The sequence below is a fragment of the Archocentrus centrarchus genome, chromosome 5, assembly GCF_007364275.1.
Source record: "Archocentrus centrarchus isolate MPI-CPG fArcCen1 chromosome 5, fArcCen1, whole genome shotgun sequence".
Classification (NCBI taxonomy): domain Eukaryota; kingdom Metazoa; phylum Chordata; class Actinopteri; order Cichliformes; family Cichlidae; genus Archocentrus; species Archocentrus centrarchus.
In genome coordinates this window covers 18,098,496-18,115,587 of record NC_044350.1, presented here as the reverse complement: position 1 = coordinate 18,115,587, position 17,092 = coordinate 18,098,496, and the positions used below count along the sequence as shown (strand labels likewise).

Sequence of the window (17,092 nt, the reverse complement as noted above, 5' to 3'; positions counted from 1 at the left end):
GACATGTCTGTATTCTTGATGTATTTTAAAGCATTTTTAAGTCCCTTTAAGCAAATATTTTTCTGTGATAATCAGCTATGTAATAAAACTGACTTTACATAACATTATGGATGGGGTTTTCTGGATTGGCTGGGGTGGCTGTGGCTCAGGAGGTAGAGCAGGTCACCTACTAATTGGAAGGTTAGTGGTTATATTCCTGGGTGCTCTTTGGTCTGCATGCCAAAATATCCTTGGGCAAGAAACTGAAACACAAGTTGCTCTCCAGTATGTTCATTGGAGTGTGAATCTTAGAAAGCACTTGGGTGTAGAAAAAAGTGCTTGTATAAATGGGTATGAATGAGATAGTGAGGCATGTTGTATAAAGCGCTTTGAGTGCTCAAGTAGAATAGAAAAGCACCATATAAGAACTAATGCATTTACCAATGCATTTACTGAATGTGGTAAAATGAATTTGTGTGGACATGACATAAACCTAAAACACAAGGCTCATGTGGCATGTATATGGAAAGTTACTGCTTCATGCAGCTGGAGTTATAGCTTATGTAAGTTAGAGAGCTGAAGAGGGTTCATTGAGCTAAATCAGAGGTTTAAAAAGTTAGTAAAACGGTTTTCAACTAACCGGAAGTCATTTTCGCTCCTTTTGATGTCCTTTTACATACTTTTTATTTGTAATTGTGTCACGGAAGTGGATTATATATATTACAGTGTTCACTATTATGCCAGATCCTTATCAAACAAACCCCACTGTAAAGTGACAAGGGAAAAAAAGCAATTACAATAATGTAAAAGCGCACTTATAACGACGTCAAATCATCTGCGCTTCTATTGTGAAGGTGGGCAAACGGAAGTGGAGGTTATATTGTCGAAAACATTACAGTTCTGTCCCCGTGCCTAAAATCGATAAGTGATTGGCTTTCTTGTTGGTTAACAATTTGTGGGTGTAGTACCGTGTTCACAAAAGGTAAGCACACAGCCATGACAAGTGGTAAAACGGATTGTTTTTTTTTTCCTCATACAAGTGTCGACGGCGCACATAACGGTAGCTTTATAACGTTAGTCGTCATTACAGTGATGCCTTTGTCTCGGCTTTAACCCACCAGGTAACGTCAAGGCTAACCGTTAACTGTAGCTAACGTTAGCAGCTCTGAGGTGTGTACCTGTCCACGCTGAGTGACAGACACTCAGGTGGGTGGACAGCTGCCGTTCTGCATGCTAGCCTGCTGATGTGTGCACACTGGACTGCAGTCTGTGCGCAGCTGCTGGGGAGCATTAAGGGAGAGCTGTTAACATTCTTGGCGAGTCAGACCTCCAGACATACCAGCATCACTGGCCGCCCGTTAAGAGAAATGTCATTCGAGGTGAAAGCAGTGAGCTGCTGGGACTGTAGCATTTAACTACGTGAAATAAGGCACTTAAAGCCTACTAGGAGACCAGAGGGGTTTGTTTAAAAATAAAAATTTTAATTAAAAAAAACAGTGATTTTCCTAGTTCTCCTCTCCTGAGGAGTCCAGTACCTTGAAGTTAATTATTTTAATTAGGGCTCAAACATCTACTGTACACAATGCCAATAGTATATTTGTTCTGCTTTCACCTGGTTCAAATCATGTAATTCTCTGGCTCTTAAGTGTTGCTGTCGATGGTTTGACACCAGCGTTTTAGGCTCAACGCTGCCTACTCTGTACGTTCGTACGTAAGTAATGTTAGTTTTCGATATATGCGCCTCTATATATCAGCCAAACATCTGTTTTACATTTACTAATAGCAGTAGCCAGTGTTTACCTGTGATGCCACATAAATCTTGCACTAACAAGTTTTTGTAATGGAATATTATTTGTTTCTATATTATATTCCCCAAAATATTCACTCGCCCATCCAATTAATTGAATTCAAGTGTTTTATTCATTTCCATGGCCACAGGTGTATAAAACTAAGCACCTAGGCATGCAGACTGCTTCTACAAACATTTGTGAAAGAATGGGTTGCTCTCAGGAGCTCCGTGGTACCGTGATAGGATGCAACAAGTCCAGTTGTGAAATGTACTAACTACTAAATATTCCACAGTCAGCTGTTAGTGGTATTATAACAAAGTGGAATAATTGGGAATGATGGGAACTCAGCCATGAAGTGGTACACCACGTAAAATGATAGAGCAGGGTAAGTGGATGCTGAAGTGCATAGTGCGCAGAGGTCACCAACTTTCTCCTTCTTTTTGTTATGGTGTAGGGTTGGCATCGAAGAACTTGACTGGCTTGCACAGAGTCTTGACCTCAAGCTGATAGAACACCTTTGGGATGAATTAGAGCAGAGACTGTGAGCCAGGCCTTCTCATTGGTTGATGCCCGAGGTCAGAGGAGAATACTCAGACTCATTCAAGCAGGGCAATGTGCCATGTCTTAAAGGTCAAATCATCTCAAACTGGTTTCTTCAATATGACAGTGAGTTCACTACTCTAATGGCCTCTACAGTGACCAGACCTTGATTAAATAGAGTACCTTTGGAATGTGGTAGAATGAGATATTTGTATTATGGACGCACAGCCAACAAATCTGCAGCAATTGTGTGATGCTATCATGTCAATATGGACCAAAATCTCCTCAGGAGTGTTTGCAGCATGTTGTTAAATTTACACCACAAAGAATTAAGGCATTTCTGAAGGTGGTGGTGGTGGGGCACTCTGGCACTAGCAAGGTGTACCTAATAAAGTTCCTGGTGAGTGTACATGAAAAGGAATGACTTGTAGTGTCAAAGGACTTTGAGTAGTCAATAAGACTAGCAAAGTGCAATATAAATGCCAGTCCATTCCACTCCACATATCACTGCCACTACTGCTGCTCCACTGCAGAGTGACACTGGAAAAACAGCCACTCATTTCAGTACACAAAAGCTCTCATGCTCCCCCGTTGTGAGGTATATGAAAAGGTTGGTTATAAGCTCATTGCTCTGCATGGTTGCTAAGCTTTACTTGCTTAGATTTGTAATTCATAACTATTAGTTATGCAGTGTGGTTGTGTGTACATCAGTTGGTTTGAGGAAATTGTTTCAGTGCTGTAATCTTGTGTACAACATAGGAAATGTGTTCTTGATCTCAGTGAGATTCTCTTGAAAACTAAACCTTAACCAAATACCTAATCTGTAAGTCTTTTACTATAATGAGAGAAATAACCTCAATAATCACCAGAATACTCGAGAAACCTGAATTGTCTCTTTAAATGAAGAAAACGGCAGGCACACTGTTTTGAACCTGATTTATTTGTGTTTATTTTCTGCCCTTTTCACGTCATTTGCAGCACCTGTTGCCTTTAAGGATGAGGGGATCTGTCAAGAAGGGGAAGAGAACAATGCTAAACCTTAAGGCAACTTTCTATGTTTAATATATTAAATAATTTCAGCAAGATTTTGAGACTGCATTATCAGTAGGTGTGGGAAAATCACGTCAAGTTGTGTATTTTACATTCATCCATTTTGACTCCACGGAAAGCCACAACAGTACTGCCGTGAACAGCTGGTATTCCCCAGCATTTCAGATCCTTTGACTTCGTTACCCTAATGTCAGTTTATATTTTCCATGAATGACAATCCTATCATCAGGTGTTACTGACTGCTGCTGATACAGTACAACTGAGTGTAGCTCTGTTCATGCTATCAATATATGGAGTATTTCCCACATAGTGTTACTTAATTGGAGTTTGTCTTCTCAGGGGTTCATCATGGCCTTGAAAAGGAGAAGGGCGACATCCCCCTCTAGCAGTGTGAGTGGAGGAGATTTTGACGATAGCCAGGCTTCATCGTTAGTGCCTTCAATTGGGAGAAAGAGGAGAAGGACCTCAAACATTCCTACTGTGGATCCTGTAATTTTACAAATTTCAGTTACCATTTCTTAAAAAAATTAACTGTGAGAATTATAGTGCCCACACTGACCGTGAGTATTTGATGATGAAAAGAGTGTGGATAAGTTTAAGTGTTTAATTTTTGCCCTATAGATTGCTGTATGTCATGAACTCTACAACACAATCAGAGATTACAAGGATGACCAGGGGAGGATGCTGTGCGAGCTTTTCATCAGAGCCCCAAAAAGAAGGTGGCGAGAGAGATGAGTGATCATTGGATATAATTACATAATTAAGTCATCAGTCAGCATTAGAAAACCTTACAAAAAAAGTTTCATTTTCTTACAGGAATCAGCCAGACTATTACCACGTGGTGTCTCAGCCTATTGACATGATGAAGATCCAGCAGAAATTAAAGATGGAGGAGTATGATGATGTTGAGCAACTAACTAGTGACTTTCAACTTTTATTCAACAATGCAAAGACTTATTATAAGGTAACAAATATATATTTAAACTTTCAGTGTTTGCACATATTTATAAAAGAAATCTTAATCTAGACTGCAAACATAAAATGAATTTGTCTCGCTTTAATGTAGCTGGACAGTCCAGAATACAGAGCTGCCTGTAAACTGTGGGACCTTTACCTGCGAACCAAGAATGAGTTTGTTCAGCGAGGGGAATACGATGAAGATGATGAAGACGGATACGATGCACAGGACAACCCTGGAGGATCCACTGAAGACGAGGTGCCATTTATGGATATATTGCTATTCTTCACTATGAGCTTCTTGCTGGCCAGAATCAGTGCTGAATCAGTTCTCAGTGTAGTCAATGTTGCTGTGTTAAAATATGAGTCACACAAAAAAAAATTAACCGATCAAGGCGGCAGCAGACCAACAGGTTGTGTGGTCTTTTTTTTTTTCCCCAAGAGAGCAGCTTCGGTTCATTGTCTCAAAGAGCTGTCTGACAGGAACCTAATCCCCCCAAACCATCCACAGCAGCACAGTTAGCATTCATATTAGCAGCATATTATGGCACTCCACTTAGCATTGACCCAGGAAGAGGAGTGAGGAGATGGGACTCTGAAACTATGTGGAAAAAGAGGTGACTTGCTAGGGGTCTAGAATAATGCCGGTGGTACACATAAATGTCTTCAGATTTTTACAGCTCATACTTTATACCTCAGATGTTAACAAACATGTTATAACATGATAAAAAAAATGCACATGCTTGTTACATTATGTACAAGATTATATGCTACTGTGGTGGCATCTCGTTAAACATTAGAAACTACACATCTACAATAGAGATTTCCCAGGGGTTAATCGATTAATATAGATCTGATGTCCAAGACAAATTTCTATCTATCTATCTATCTATCTATCTATCTATCTATCTATCTATCTATCTATCTATCTATCTATCTATCTATCTATCTATCTATCTATCTATCTATCTATCTATCTATCTATCTATCTATCTATCTATCACCTTCATACCAAGTGTGTGTAGTAGTAATAATAAAAATAAATTATGAATTATAGACAATTTTAATAGAAAGTACATTATTATAGAAGGTGTATTATTATACGCCTGCCGAAAAACAGGACTTATTATGGCAGGTGGGCAGGCAGGACTCCACTGAAGTGTCCTGTCAATAACTCGAGAACCATTTGGCCTACACTTACCCAACTTCATGGGTAGATAGCTTGTGACCAAAGCAAGGTTGGGATTGCATATGGGGTCACTGAGGTCAAGGTCATATGGTTAAATCTTTGTTTTTTCTAAGAAATAGTTTGAAGGATTTTGATGAAACCTTTCATGATAATTCTCCATAGCAAGACATGCAGAGATCAACTCCTCAAGGTCAAAAATCAAGGTCACATAATTATTAAATCTTTGTTTTTCATGTGACAATGAACAGAGTTAATACAGTGCGACGGGTGTATTTTGCCCGGCTAGGCGGTGCTCTTGTCTGAACTTTATACCAAGATAATAACCCTCATGTTAACATAACACGTAAATGCCAGTTATGACTTTAAGGCATATTCATTATTTAAAATGTTTACTATAGCTTGTTGATTTTAATGCGGCATTATACAGCACATGTGACTTGTTTTCTCAAGGTATTCCAGTTTTATCAAGCATAGCATTAAAAAGTGATGCATTTAGATCATGTTTCAAGAATTTTTAACTCCCAGTAGTAATAGGTCTGAAAGCCATCTTTTACTATGTCAGTGTTTATATAGTCTAAGGATGATATTGTATTTTGATGCCTAACTGGTGTAAATATTTGTATCAGAGTGCACCTACCTGTTTGAAAGAAGTTCTTGAGCAGCTCCTTGATGCTGTGGTGGCTTACACTGAGCCTACTGGTCGTCTCGTCAGTGAGCTGTTCCAGAAGCTTCCCTCCAAAATGGTATGAGCACCTTCAGGATGACTTCAGAAATGAAACGTAAAATAAGTAACTCTGCTTTGATCTGTAGTTTGCCTTTTTCATTTAGCAATACCCAGATTATTATGCCATCATTAAGGAACCAATCGATCTGAAAATCGTCGCTCAAAAGATTCAGGTATACAGTTGTAATTTCCTGTTAAATACTGGTTTAATATTTCCTTAGTGAAATGTCCAACCAATACATTTGCTTTTAGTTGGGCCATTACAGGAGTGTCAATGCCATGGCTAAGGACATAGACTTGCTGGTCAAGAATGCCAAAACCTATAATGAGCCTGGATCACAGGTGTTTAAGGTCAGCGTGCGTGTGAAAATATGATGCATGGTGCACATTATCACCAGTGTTCAACACGGTAACCTGTGTGACCTGTTGCAGGATGCAAACACCATTAAAAAGATTTTTGCACAAAAGAAGTCTGAGATGGAACATGGAGAGCCAATCAAGTCCAGCATTCGTATCAGGTACTTAGCACCTGGAATAATGTAGAGCGAAGCTGTATTAACTTTGTGATTTTAACTCTTCTGCTGTTTAAAATTTTCTGTAAGGAATAGAAGATCCGCACAGGGAGACCGCCTCTCAGCTATCACTATGGCCCTTCAGTATGAAAGTGATGAGGAAGGCATACTCTCTGGTAAATGTTCATTATCTCATTATTAAACTGTTGGACGTTGATTAAAATGCTCTGCACGGTATTGTAACTGAAGGTTGCATCGTTACCTGTTAATCTCTTCCTGCGTTTTTCAGGGTCTGTCCACTATGATGAGGGAGAATCAGAGGCAGAGAGTATGACCTCTAACATGGACATGAGTAATCCCATCTTCCAGCTATATGAAGCTGTGCGTGGTGCCAGGAATAGCCAGGGCCAGCTGATTTCTGAGCCTTTCCTGCAGCTGCCGTCCAGGAAAGACTACCCAGACTACTACCATCAGATCAGTCAGCCCATCTGCCTCCATCAGATCAAGTATGACAGAACTGTGTTTTCCTAGTGCTGTTTCCACACTGATCAGGGAAACGTATTACACAGCAACATGGCACATGTTTGCTTTCATGCTTGTTCTGATGTTTGATTGAATTGAAGTGGATTTTAATTTAAATCTGTGTTATTTTTAGTTTACCAATTAATTGGTTTTTATAATTTAGGTTGAAAAGTCTCAAAAGATACTGTTAAACTCTGTTTTTGGCAAAATTATATGTAGTTTACATCAAGAATATCAAGAAAGAAATTACAAATGCATTTTATTATAGTTTCTATTATAGCATTTTATTTGTTTCTTAGTGGGTTTTTTTGTTTTTTTTATCATTGATGTTTTATTTTCTTTCAGCAGCATTCTGTCTTTTTATTTTATGCGGAACAATGTGGCATCAAACACACTCACTGTACAGTTCAGTTTTTCTGTGCCCTCCTTCCCAAATGTGAGAGCCCATAATTCCCCACAGGAACAAGATGAAGAACAATGAGTTTGAGAGCGTTGAGCACATCGACTCCGACCTGACCCTGATGTTTGAAAATGCCAAACGCTATAACGTTCCTCACTCTTCCATCTACAAGCGTGCTCTAAAACTTCAACACATTCAGCAGGTCAGTGCCTGTGTCTTCTCCTTGTAGTTGTGGATCTGTATTGTTTTTTGTTTTTTTTTTTGCTTGAATGCTCTTTTTAAAAAGCGCTCCATTATGGTTTATTAAAGATTAGACATTTATGTCAGTTTTGTGGTATTCTTTTAAAATAATTATTGTAATACTTCAATGTATATATCACCTTTTACCTAGATGAAGAGAAAGGAGCTTTTACAGAGAGATGATGACGATGGAGACAGCATGCTCTCCTCTGCCACATCTGACACCAGTAGCACTAAAAGAAAAAGGTGCACTTTGTCACGTACTTGTTAAATTCTCCAGAGCTGGTAATTTGTTGTTAAGGGTCTATCTCTGTGACAGTTCTTTGATGGTCTGTATCTGGTTTCTAGTCACAAGAAGAATACAAAGAAAAACAGAATGAAAGCTCTCCTAGCTGCCGTGACTGAGGCACGAGAAGCTGGCACTGGTCGCAGATTGTGTGACCTCTTCATGGTCAAACCCTCAAAGAAGGACTACCCCGATTACTACAAAGTCATCCTGGAACCAATGGATCTGAGGACCATAGAATACAACATCCGCTCAGACAAGTACCTGACTGAAGATTCAATGGTGGAAGATATGAAGCTGATGTTCCGCAATGCACGACACTACAATGAGGAGGGCTCTCAGGTTGGTTTGAGTGTCTGCCTTTTTACTGAGGTCAGTTTGTTCTATATTTGCATGACATCCTAAAGTTAAAGAAGCAACATTTGTTTCTTGAGCTTGAAGATGAGTCCCTCTGCAATATTACATTAGATATTATAACAAAACTCAAAGGGCTTTGTTGTGTGTTTTGGACTGCTGTAAAAGCTGTGTTTTAGGCAGTTTTTTTGTGTTGCCTGCTGGGAGGCAGGGAGACACTTAGGGATCACGTTTCCATCGTCTGTCACACTTTCAGTATCTCAGTAACCGTGCAGCATATTGGCTTCAAACTTGGAGGATAGATTCAAATTCACACCATAGATGCATCTACTAAAAAATTTAAGACAAGTTTGACTCTCAGTCCCCTTGACCTGAGGGTTGAGGTCAGAGGTCAAGTTTTCTGAAAATCTTGTGAATGCGATAATGTCTGAATGATGTGTGGTAGGATGTTCGAATTCACACCATAGATTAGTTAGTCCTCTTTGTCCCTTTTGGGACATAAGGCCACTATTAGCTGCCTCCTTTTGTTCCTGTCATGGGCCACATGTTGCACTAAGGTTCATCTCCTGCAGCTCACCATCCTTCGCCATGTTGTTCTTGGCTTTTCCTGTTTCCTTTTACCAGGTGGTGTACATCGCAATGCTACTTCAGGGATACGCTGACTATCCATCCTCAGTACGTGGCCCAGCCATTTGAGAGGAGGGCGTTTTTTTTTGTTTTTTTTTACACTCTGAAACTTTCACACTTGGTCTTCTGATATAGATCCTCATTTGTTATTCTCATGGTCCAGAATATACCACATATTCTCTTCAAACAGCTGTTGTGAAAGACATCCAGTTTTCTCATCTTGGTCTGTGTTACTCTCCAACACTCTGAACCATACAGCAAAACAGATTTCACATTGCTGTTGTACCACCTCCGTTTAGTTTTGAGGTGGTATTGCTTTGACTTCTAGATAGGCCAAAGTCTGGCAAAAGTGACACAAGCTTTTCCCAACCATGCTGCGGTGTTATTGCTGGCTGCGTTGTCAGTGCTCATAAGACTTCCAAGGTAGGATCACTCCTGAACCACCTCGAGTGGTTTGTTATCCACAGTGACAGGTGCATTTGATGTTGGGTTGATACACATGACTTGTGTTTTGGTGGTACTGATGTTCAGGCCTGTCTGTTGAGCAAAGCAGTGCAGTCTGTTCATCTTTTCCTGTAGATGGCTCACTTTTGTGGACTGGACAGCAAGATCATCAGCAAAATCAAGAGCTTCAAGTTGGTAAAAGAGAGTCCACTGGATTCCTCTTGGTTTGTCTGCTGTGGTCTTTCGCAGGATCCAGTCAATTGCAGCTAGGAATAAGTTGGGAGTGATGATCAAGGTCCAAAGGTCAAGTTTCTGCCGAGAGGCTGGGATACATTTGGGGATCGCTTTTCCGTCGTCTGACTGTCTGTCACGCTTTCAGTATCTTAGTAACTGTGCAATATACTGACTTCAGACTTAAAGGATAGATACGAGTGTTCAGTTAGAGTAGAAAAGCGTCATGTATGAACTAGTCCATGTATTGAAGAGTACAACAACAGAATGCAAAAACTATAATCCTACCTCCTCTTACACTGGTTTAATCACTGTCATCAATCTTTCCATGATTCATTTGTCTCTCACCTGTCTCATCTCTGTATTTCCCCTGTCAGATATCTTTATCAATATTGAATGAAATAAACTTCATGTATAAAATTTAAACAGTTATATGCAGTACCTGTTGAAGAACAATGATTGAACTCCTGGCTTAAAGGTTTTGAAAGTGAAATAAGCTAAAATAGCTTGTTTCACATAAAGTTTGAACTTAGGGTCCAAGGATTAAAAAATTTTGTCTTGAAAAATTTTACAGTAAATCATGAGTGATGTCTACCCTGAATGTCTGCATTGTTTTTTTTTTTTTAGGTCTACAATGATGCAGACATCCTAGAAAAGATCATGAAAGACAAGCGCAAAGAGCTAGGCCCAGCAACTGATGATGACGACATGATGTCCCCAAAGTTGAAAATAAGTATGTCACTCTGTTAACCTGTTTGGCTTCACTTAACATAATCAAGCAATATATCTATATAAGAATTATGGTTTTATATATACAAATGTCACTTCTATTGCAGGAAAGAACAGCATTACTCTGAAGAAGTCTAAGTATTTAACACCCCTACAGCAGAAATTGAATGAGCTTTACGAAGCTGTCAAGAATTACACTGATAAGCGGGGCCGTCGTCTCAGCACGATATTCCTGCGCTTGCCTTCTCGTGCCGAGCTGCCTGATTATTACATCGCCATCAAGAAACCTGTGGACATGGAGAAGATCAAGAGCCACATGTTGGCTAACAAGTACCAGGATGTAGATGCTCTGGTGGAGGACTTGGTGCTCATGTTCAACAATGCCTGCACTTACAATGAGCCTGAGTCCCTGATTTACCGCGACGCTCTGTTGCTGCACAGGGTGCTGTTAGAGACAAGGCGTGACCTGGAGGGAGGGGAGGATGCCCATGTGCCCGATGTGCCTCGCCTCATCCAGGAACTCATCCGCAGCCTCTTTGTTTCTGTGCTCGGTCACCAAGATGATGAGGGACGGTGTTACAGCGATTCTCTTGCTGAGATCCCAGCTGTTGATCCCGCCAACCCAGAGAAGCCACCACTCAATTTTGAGATTATCAGAAATAATGTAGATCGAGGTCGCTACAAGAGGTTGGATGTATTTCAGGACCATATGTTTGAAGTGCTGGAAAAGGCCAGAAGACTGAATAGGTAAAGTATTGCTGAACATGGTAGACAAAAATCGAATCAGTGCTTATTGTATTTAAAAAAAAAAAAAAAAATCTGAAGTTAGCATTACATCATGTGTTTGTTACAGGACAGACTCAGAGATCTTTGAAGATGCTGTGGAGCTGCAGCAGTTCTTCATACGTATCAGAGATGAGCTGTGTAAGAATGGAGAGATCTTGATGTCCCCTGCCCTCAGCTATACTTCTAAACATCTGCATAGTGATGTTGAAAAGGAGAAGAAAGAGAAGCTTCCTAAGGAGTTTGAGGAGGACAAAATCAAGAGAGAAGAGGAGAAAAGGGGTATTATGCTAAACATTTAATTTATTAAAGCTCACAGTGCATAAAAAACATAATGTACCATGCATCTCTGCATATAGCCTTGTTTTGCTGACTATGTGGTGAATTCTCAGAAGCAGAGAAGAGGGAGGACCCTGTTGGAGGATCATGGCAGTCCGGCCTACAGCGCACATACAGTCAGGACTGCAGCTTCAAAGACAGTATGTACCATGTGGGAGACTATGTATATGTGGAGCCTGCAGAGCCTAACCTCCAGCCCCATATAATCTACATAGAACGCCTTTGGCAAGATGACACCGGTCAGTCCTTTAGAACTAGTGAAATTATTTTTTCATTCAAAAAAAAAAAACATATTGATATTTTCAGGCAGTCCAACTGAGTCAGTTTTTCTACTGCTAATACACACAGGAGAAAAGTGGCTCTATGGCTGCTGGTTCTATAGGCCAAATGAAACATTTCATCTGGCTACAAGGAAATTTCTGGAGAAGGAAGTTTTTAAGAGTGACTATTACAACAAAGCTCCTGTTAGCAAGATTCTGGGAAAGTGTGTGGTCATGTTTGTGAAGGTAAGTTACTGCTTTTTTTTCTTCTTTTTAGTTAAATACCAGGTTTTGTTTTACTGTGACTGTGTTTTAAAGTTGTTTTTCTTCATTGGGCTTTAAGGAATACTTCAAGCTTCATCCAGAAGGCTTCAGAGCAGAGGATGTCTATGTCTGTGAGTCCCGCTACTCTGCCAAGTCCAAGTCCTTCAAGAAGATCAAGATGTGGACCATGCCCTTGAGCTCTGTTCGGTTTGTTCCCAGAGAGGTACCCCTTCCTGTAGTCCGTGTGGCATCCATGTTTGTCCAAAAACAAGAGGAGAAGCCACCAGACATTGCAGATGAAAGCAAGATTACAGATGGTGTAATAGACAAGGTAAATAGTAATTTGGTTGCTTCTATAAAAACGGGTAGTGTACATGTAATTACTGCTGTCAGGAAACCGATTTGTGTCTGCAGGAAAGGGAGGATGTCCCATTGGATGTGACCAATGGGGAGCCAGGGTGTCAGTACTATGAGCAGCTCTGCTACAACAACCTGTGGCTTAAAGTAGGAGACTGCGTTTACATTGCTTCTCATGGACTAGTGCGCCACCGAGTTGGCAGGTAGAGTAGGTGCTCCTATGAAAATGGCAGTGCTCTGTAAGTGATGTCATTATATCCTTTATGACAGCTAAAAGTTCATGTTTTGTTTAATTGTGAAGAGATGTTTATAGTTCAGTTCTCTTTTTCCAAACTGCCATTTAGAATATGCCTCTTACATTCCTACAATTATGATAATTTAAACTCTATTGTTGGAGGGTAAAAAAAAAGGATTGAGCAATAGTGTGATGGTGGGTTATGCATTAACTTAATAATAGTAATTTTTAGCAAATGCTTATGACACGACTTTTTATTTCCATTGAACAGGATTGAGAAAATGTGGATGCGAGATGGAGCAGGTTATTTCTTTGGTCCCATCTTTATTCATCCTGAAGAAACAGAGCACGAACCTACAAAGATGTTCTATAAAAAGGAAGTGTTCCTCAGCAACCTGGAGGAGACTTGTCCCATGACCTGCATCATAGGTAACCTAAACAGAACACCATCAGTTTTGTGTATTACTTCATGGTTATAATATTTTGAGTAGAATCACTAAATGAATCATTAAATTAGTTCTCGTTTCACAGGAAAGTGTGTGGTGTCATCCTTCAAAGACTATTTGTCATGTCGGCCCACTGAAGTGCCTGAAGAGAATGTTCTGCTCTGTGAGAGCCGCTACATTGAGAGTGAGAAGCAGATGAAGAAATTCAAGGGTCTGAAGCGCTTCTCACTCTCTGGGAAGGTGGTGGAGGATGAAATCTACTATTTTAGGTGAACAGCATGTACACAACACATGTATATCGCTGTTGGTAGGTGAAAAACCTAAACGAGCAGAACTTAAAGCATGGAAGCAAGCTTTTCCTAATCTAAGAATTTATTAGGAAAAAGATGAATAAATTGCGCTGAATGTCTTATACAGGAAACTTATAGTGCCCCAGAAGGAGCCATCCCCTCTGTTAGACAAGAAAATCGAGGAACTGGAAGCTAAGTTTGCTGACATGACAGATGAAGAGCTAGAGGATCTTGGGGATGATGATGGTGAGCTTGGGGACCAGTCTCTTCCCCAGATGCAGTCTTCCATGTCTAGTGACATGGATATCATGCCTTACACTCCTCCACAGGTCAGTATGAGGAGTACTTTTTTTATTTGGTAGTTAATTAATTTTAGGCAGTTTTTTGTTTTTAGTTTATTTTAAGCATTTTTGTAAATGATTCCCTCTGTGATGGTTACAGTCCACACCAAAATCCATAAAGGGGCTTTCAAAGAAGGAAGGCTCAAAGAGGAAGATTAACATGAGTGGTTACATCCTGTTCAGCAGTGAGATGCGAGCGGTCATCAAAGCCCAGCACCCAGACTTTTCCTTTGGGGAGTTGAGCCGTCTTGTTGGCACAGAGTGGAGGAACCTGGACAGTTCCAGGAAAGCAGAGTACGAAGGTGAGTATTTTTATTTGATATTCTTATTAAATTCATAGCATAGAGTTTTGCTTGAATCTATTGATCCATTTATTTTTGGCTTAATAATTGTGAACGATAAAATTAAAACCATATACTTGTATTTATTGTGTGTCAGAGCGAGCAGCTAAAGTGGCCGAGCAACAGGAGCGTGAGAGGGCCCAGCATCAGACGTCCCCTAGAGCAGGTACCCCAGTAGGGGCACTGATGGGGGTGGTGCCTCCCCCAACCCCCATGGGGATGCTAAATCCCAGCATGACGCCTGTGTCAGGTAACCCCTCATAGATGCAGATGGATCCCCAGTGCACACTATAAGGCTGGAATAAGAAGCTTAACTGCTAGAATTACTCACATTTTTAATTTTATTTTTTGTGATTTCATTTTGCTGTGATCTAATTTTGTGTCACTGCTAACATTATTTCACTTAATTCATAAATCCAAGACTTAAATGGTGCATAACACCCATTATGCTTCAACCTCACACGTCATGGTAAAATCAATAGAATCAATATTACAATTGGATCATGGCAAATCCTACATGTGACTGCAGAACATAAAGCGTAAAGGCTGGTGTAGGCTGGTGTACACCATTTAAGGATTTATACAGTAAAATGAATGCTTGACCATACTGCACATGTACTAAATTGATTTTGTGAGCATCTCTCATTTGTGTGACCTTTTTCATTCATTCATGATTAAGCCACATATTAACATATAACTGCATGCTTGGTAGTGAATGCATGTTTGACTAATGCATGTTGCTGTTTTGTGTTACCACTGTTCCTTCCTAAGAAGGTATGATGGGTGCATATAGGTCAGCTATGATGCCCCTGCAGGGATATGTTGATGGCATGGTTAGTATGACTGGCATATCACCACATCACATGGGGGTGCCTGTCTTCCCCCAACATCTCCTGCCCGTTATGCCTGGGTTCCCTGGAATACCATACTTTGGTAAGAGTGCTGTCATAGCCACACCACCTGTCAAGCAGTTGCTTCCTGTCTCCCAATCTGACTTGCTGGAGGGGCTACCTGTACCAATAGGCTGAGGTCCTTAGCTTAGCGTAAAGTCTCAACTAGGACTTGGGCATTTGTTCAGCTCATTACCAACAGACTTGGTGGTAATGTGTTCATAACCTTGATTATAGTAGTAATAAATCCACGTGATCATTTTTTTAATGATTGGCATTTATGAAATTCCTAAAATAACACTGGTCAAGTTATAGTATTGCACTTCTAACATAGTATTTGGAATATAAACTGATCGAAAGTGGCTGGTGCCAACTTGTCATGGATGAATATCTTCACAGGTGTCAATGGAATGGGAGGTGGACCTGGAGCAGGAAGTGTTCATGGATCTCAGGTAATCGATTAGGCTGCGAAAAAGAGAGATTGTATAAGATCTGAGTTTAGATACATTTTGCAGTCTTGATGCAGATATAGGTGTTGGGATATAAATGGAGAAATCATTAGGTAATTGGTTAGATGTCTTTTTTTGTTTGTTTTTTTTAAGCTACCTTGTCTAACCTTGTGCAGACAATGTACAATCATTATGGGATGCTTGGAATGCTGGGCCACTTTGATACCATTGGCAATATTGTAGCTTTGTATACATGTAGGTACTGATGATCAAATGCTGTGTCAATGTTTTGTTATACCTTTATGTTTTTATACCTGTGAAGCCATTTGAACTGCCACATGTGATATTGGGCTGTACAGATTAATTGAGTGGAATTGAACTGAACAATAGTCTGAATCAGAGAAATAATGGAGTTCTTGGAATGTTTTCATTAGATGGGTTTGGTTGGCCCAGGGCAGCAGGCTCCCCCACCATACCCAGGCCAAGGCCAGGTGGGACAACCTGCACTCCAACAGCCATCCACCCCGGTGTTTGTGTCCCCACCTGCCAAAAATCAGCGGGTACTCCACTCTGAGGCTTACCTGAGATACATCGAGGGCCTTACTGCAGAATCCTCAACTGTTAGCAAGTGGGACCAAGCTCTCTCAGGTTAATTTTATACTTTTGCTAGCTAGTCATTCAATTTACATAAAAAGGTGGATACACAGGTTGAAATATCTTCACATACTAATATTTTGGATCTTGCATCTTTTATCTGTGAACAGATAGCACTCAAGTGTGAACATGAATATGTTGGATTTTCATGTAATTGTACCATGTGTGATTTCTTTTCCCACCAGTGAAAGATTTAAAATATATACTTTTTTTTTTCTTTGCAATTTCAGTTCAAAAACAAGATGTACGTCTGACAAAAGAGCAGGAGAGCAGACTACCATCACACTGGCTGAAGAGTAAGGGGGCCCACAAGACAATGGCAGATGCACTTTGGCGACTACGTGACCTGATGCTGCGGGATACCCTGAACATCCGTCAGATGCACAACCTGTAGCGTGTACATATTGCGAGCCTCTGTTCCCAAACCTGTGAGACAGGATGAGAGTTAAGCTCACTAAAAAGTCTTTACTTTGTGTTGTCATAAAAAAAAAAGAGAGAGAAATATTTGCATTCATATAAGCTGCTTTCTGTGTTGGTGCTGTTTTCTGTTTTACAGTTCAGATATGCTTTTCAAAGTGCATTATTGTCAATGACTGTCGTTCTGTATTGAAGGCCTTCATGCTTTCACAATTAAAATGTGAAGAGTTCAGATTGGTTGTGTTTATTGACTAAATACTAAAATGCTTGAGGAGCATCACTTGAGAGGTATTACAGGAGCTGATGAAGATGTAATTAGCCTTCATATAGATGAACTGACTAGTTATATCGAATTGGGATTTTGAATAATTTTTATTTATTATAAATATTTACTTCTTTGGTAGTTGATACCAACAATCAGGTGTAATACTGCCACCTGCTGGGCTGGGATG

At 40.1% G+C, this 17,092-nt stretch overlaps 1 protein-coding gene across 3 annotated transcripts; it reads left to right on the top strand.

Annotated features, from left to right (window-relative positions):
* Positions 1 to 842: 842 nt before the first annotated feature.
* Positions 843 to 16,845, top strand: LOC115780552 (protein polybromo-1-like). Of its 3 annotated transcripts, none has more exons than XM_030729808.1 (31): positions 843 to 961; positions 2,224 to 2,435; positions 3,699 to 3,848; positions 3,981 to 4,078; positions 4,176 to 4,323; positions 4,426 to 4,575; positions 6,132 to 6,248; positions 6,334 to 6,402; positions 6,482 to 6,580; positions 6,662 to 6,747; positions 6,832 to 6,917; positions 7,031 to 7,247; positions 7,724 to 7,865; positions 8,055 to 8,149; positions 8,252 to 8,531; positions 10,473 to 10,578; positions 10,682 to 11,321; positions 11,428 to 11,639; positions 11,750 to 11,935; positions 12,045 to 12,202; positions 12,300 to 12,551; positions 12,635 to 12,780; positions 13,084 to 13,241; positions 13,344 to 13,527; positions 13,676 to 13,877; positions 13,990 to 14,191; positions 14,328 to 14,480; positions 15,005 to 15,163; positions 15,520 to 15,572; positions 16,004 to 16,217; positions 16,454 to 16,845. In XM_030729808.1, the coding sequence occupies exons 2-31, from the start codon at positions 2,382 to 2,384 to the stop codon at positions 16,615 to 16,617; spliced, it is 4,980 nt and encodes a 1,659-aa protein (XP_030585668.1). In that variant the 5' UTR covers positions 843 to 961; positions 2,224 to 2,381; the 3' UTR covers positions 16,618 to 16,845. The 3 variants fall into 3 exon arrangements, with proteins under 3 accessions (XP_030585668.1, XP_030585667.1, XP_030585669.1); XM_030729807.1 differs by having other exon boundaries at positions 15,002 to 15,163; positions 16,454 to 16,617; XM_030729809.1 differs by lacking the exon at positions 15,005 to 15,163 and having other exon boundaries at positions 14,328 to 14,396.
* Positions 16,846 to 17,092: the final 247 nt, after the last annotated feature.

What these genes read in the sequence shown, in the direction of transcription:
- LOC115780552 (XM_030729807.1), top strand. Translation starts at nt 2,382, where the DNA reads ATGTGCCATGTCTTAAAGGTCAAATCATCTCAAACTGGTTTCTTCAAT. An exon ending in ATGCAAAGACTTATTATAAG is followed by an intron (nt 4,324 to 4,425) that starts GTAACAAATATA and finishes GCTTTAATGTAG; the next exon opens with CTGGACAGTCCAGAATACAG. An exon ending in AACTTCAACACATTCAGCAG is followed by an intron (nt 7,866 to 8,054) that starts GTCAGTGCCTGT and finishes CCTTTTACCTAG; the next exon opens with ATGAAGAGAAAGGAGCTTTT.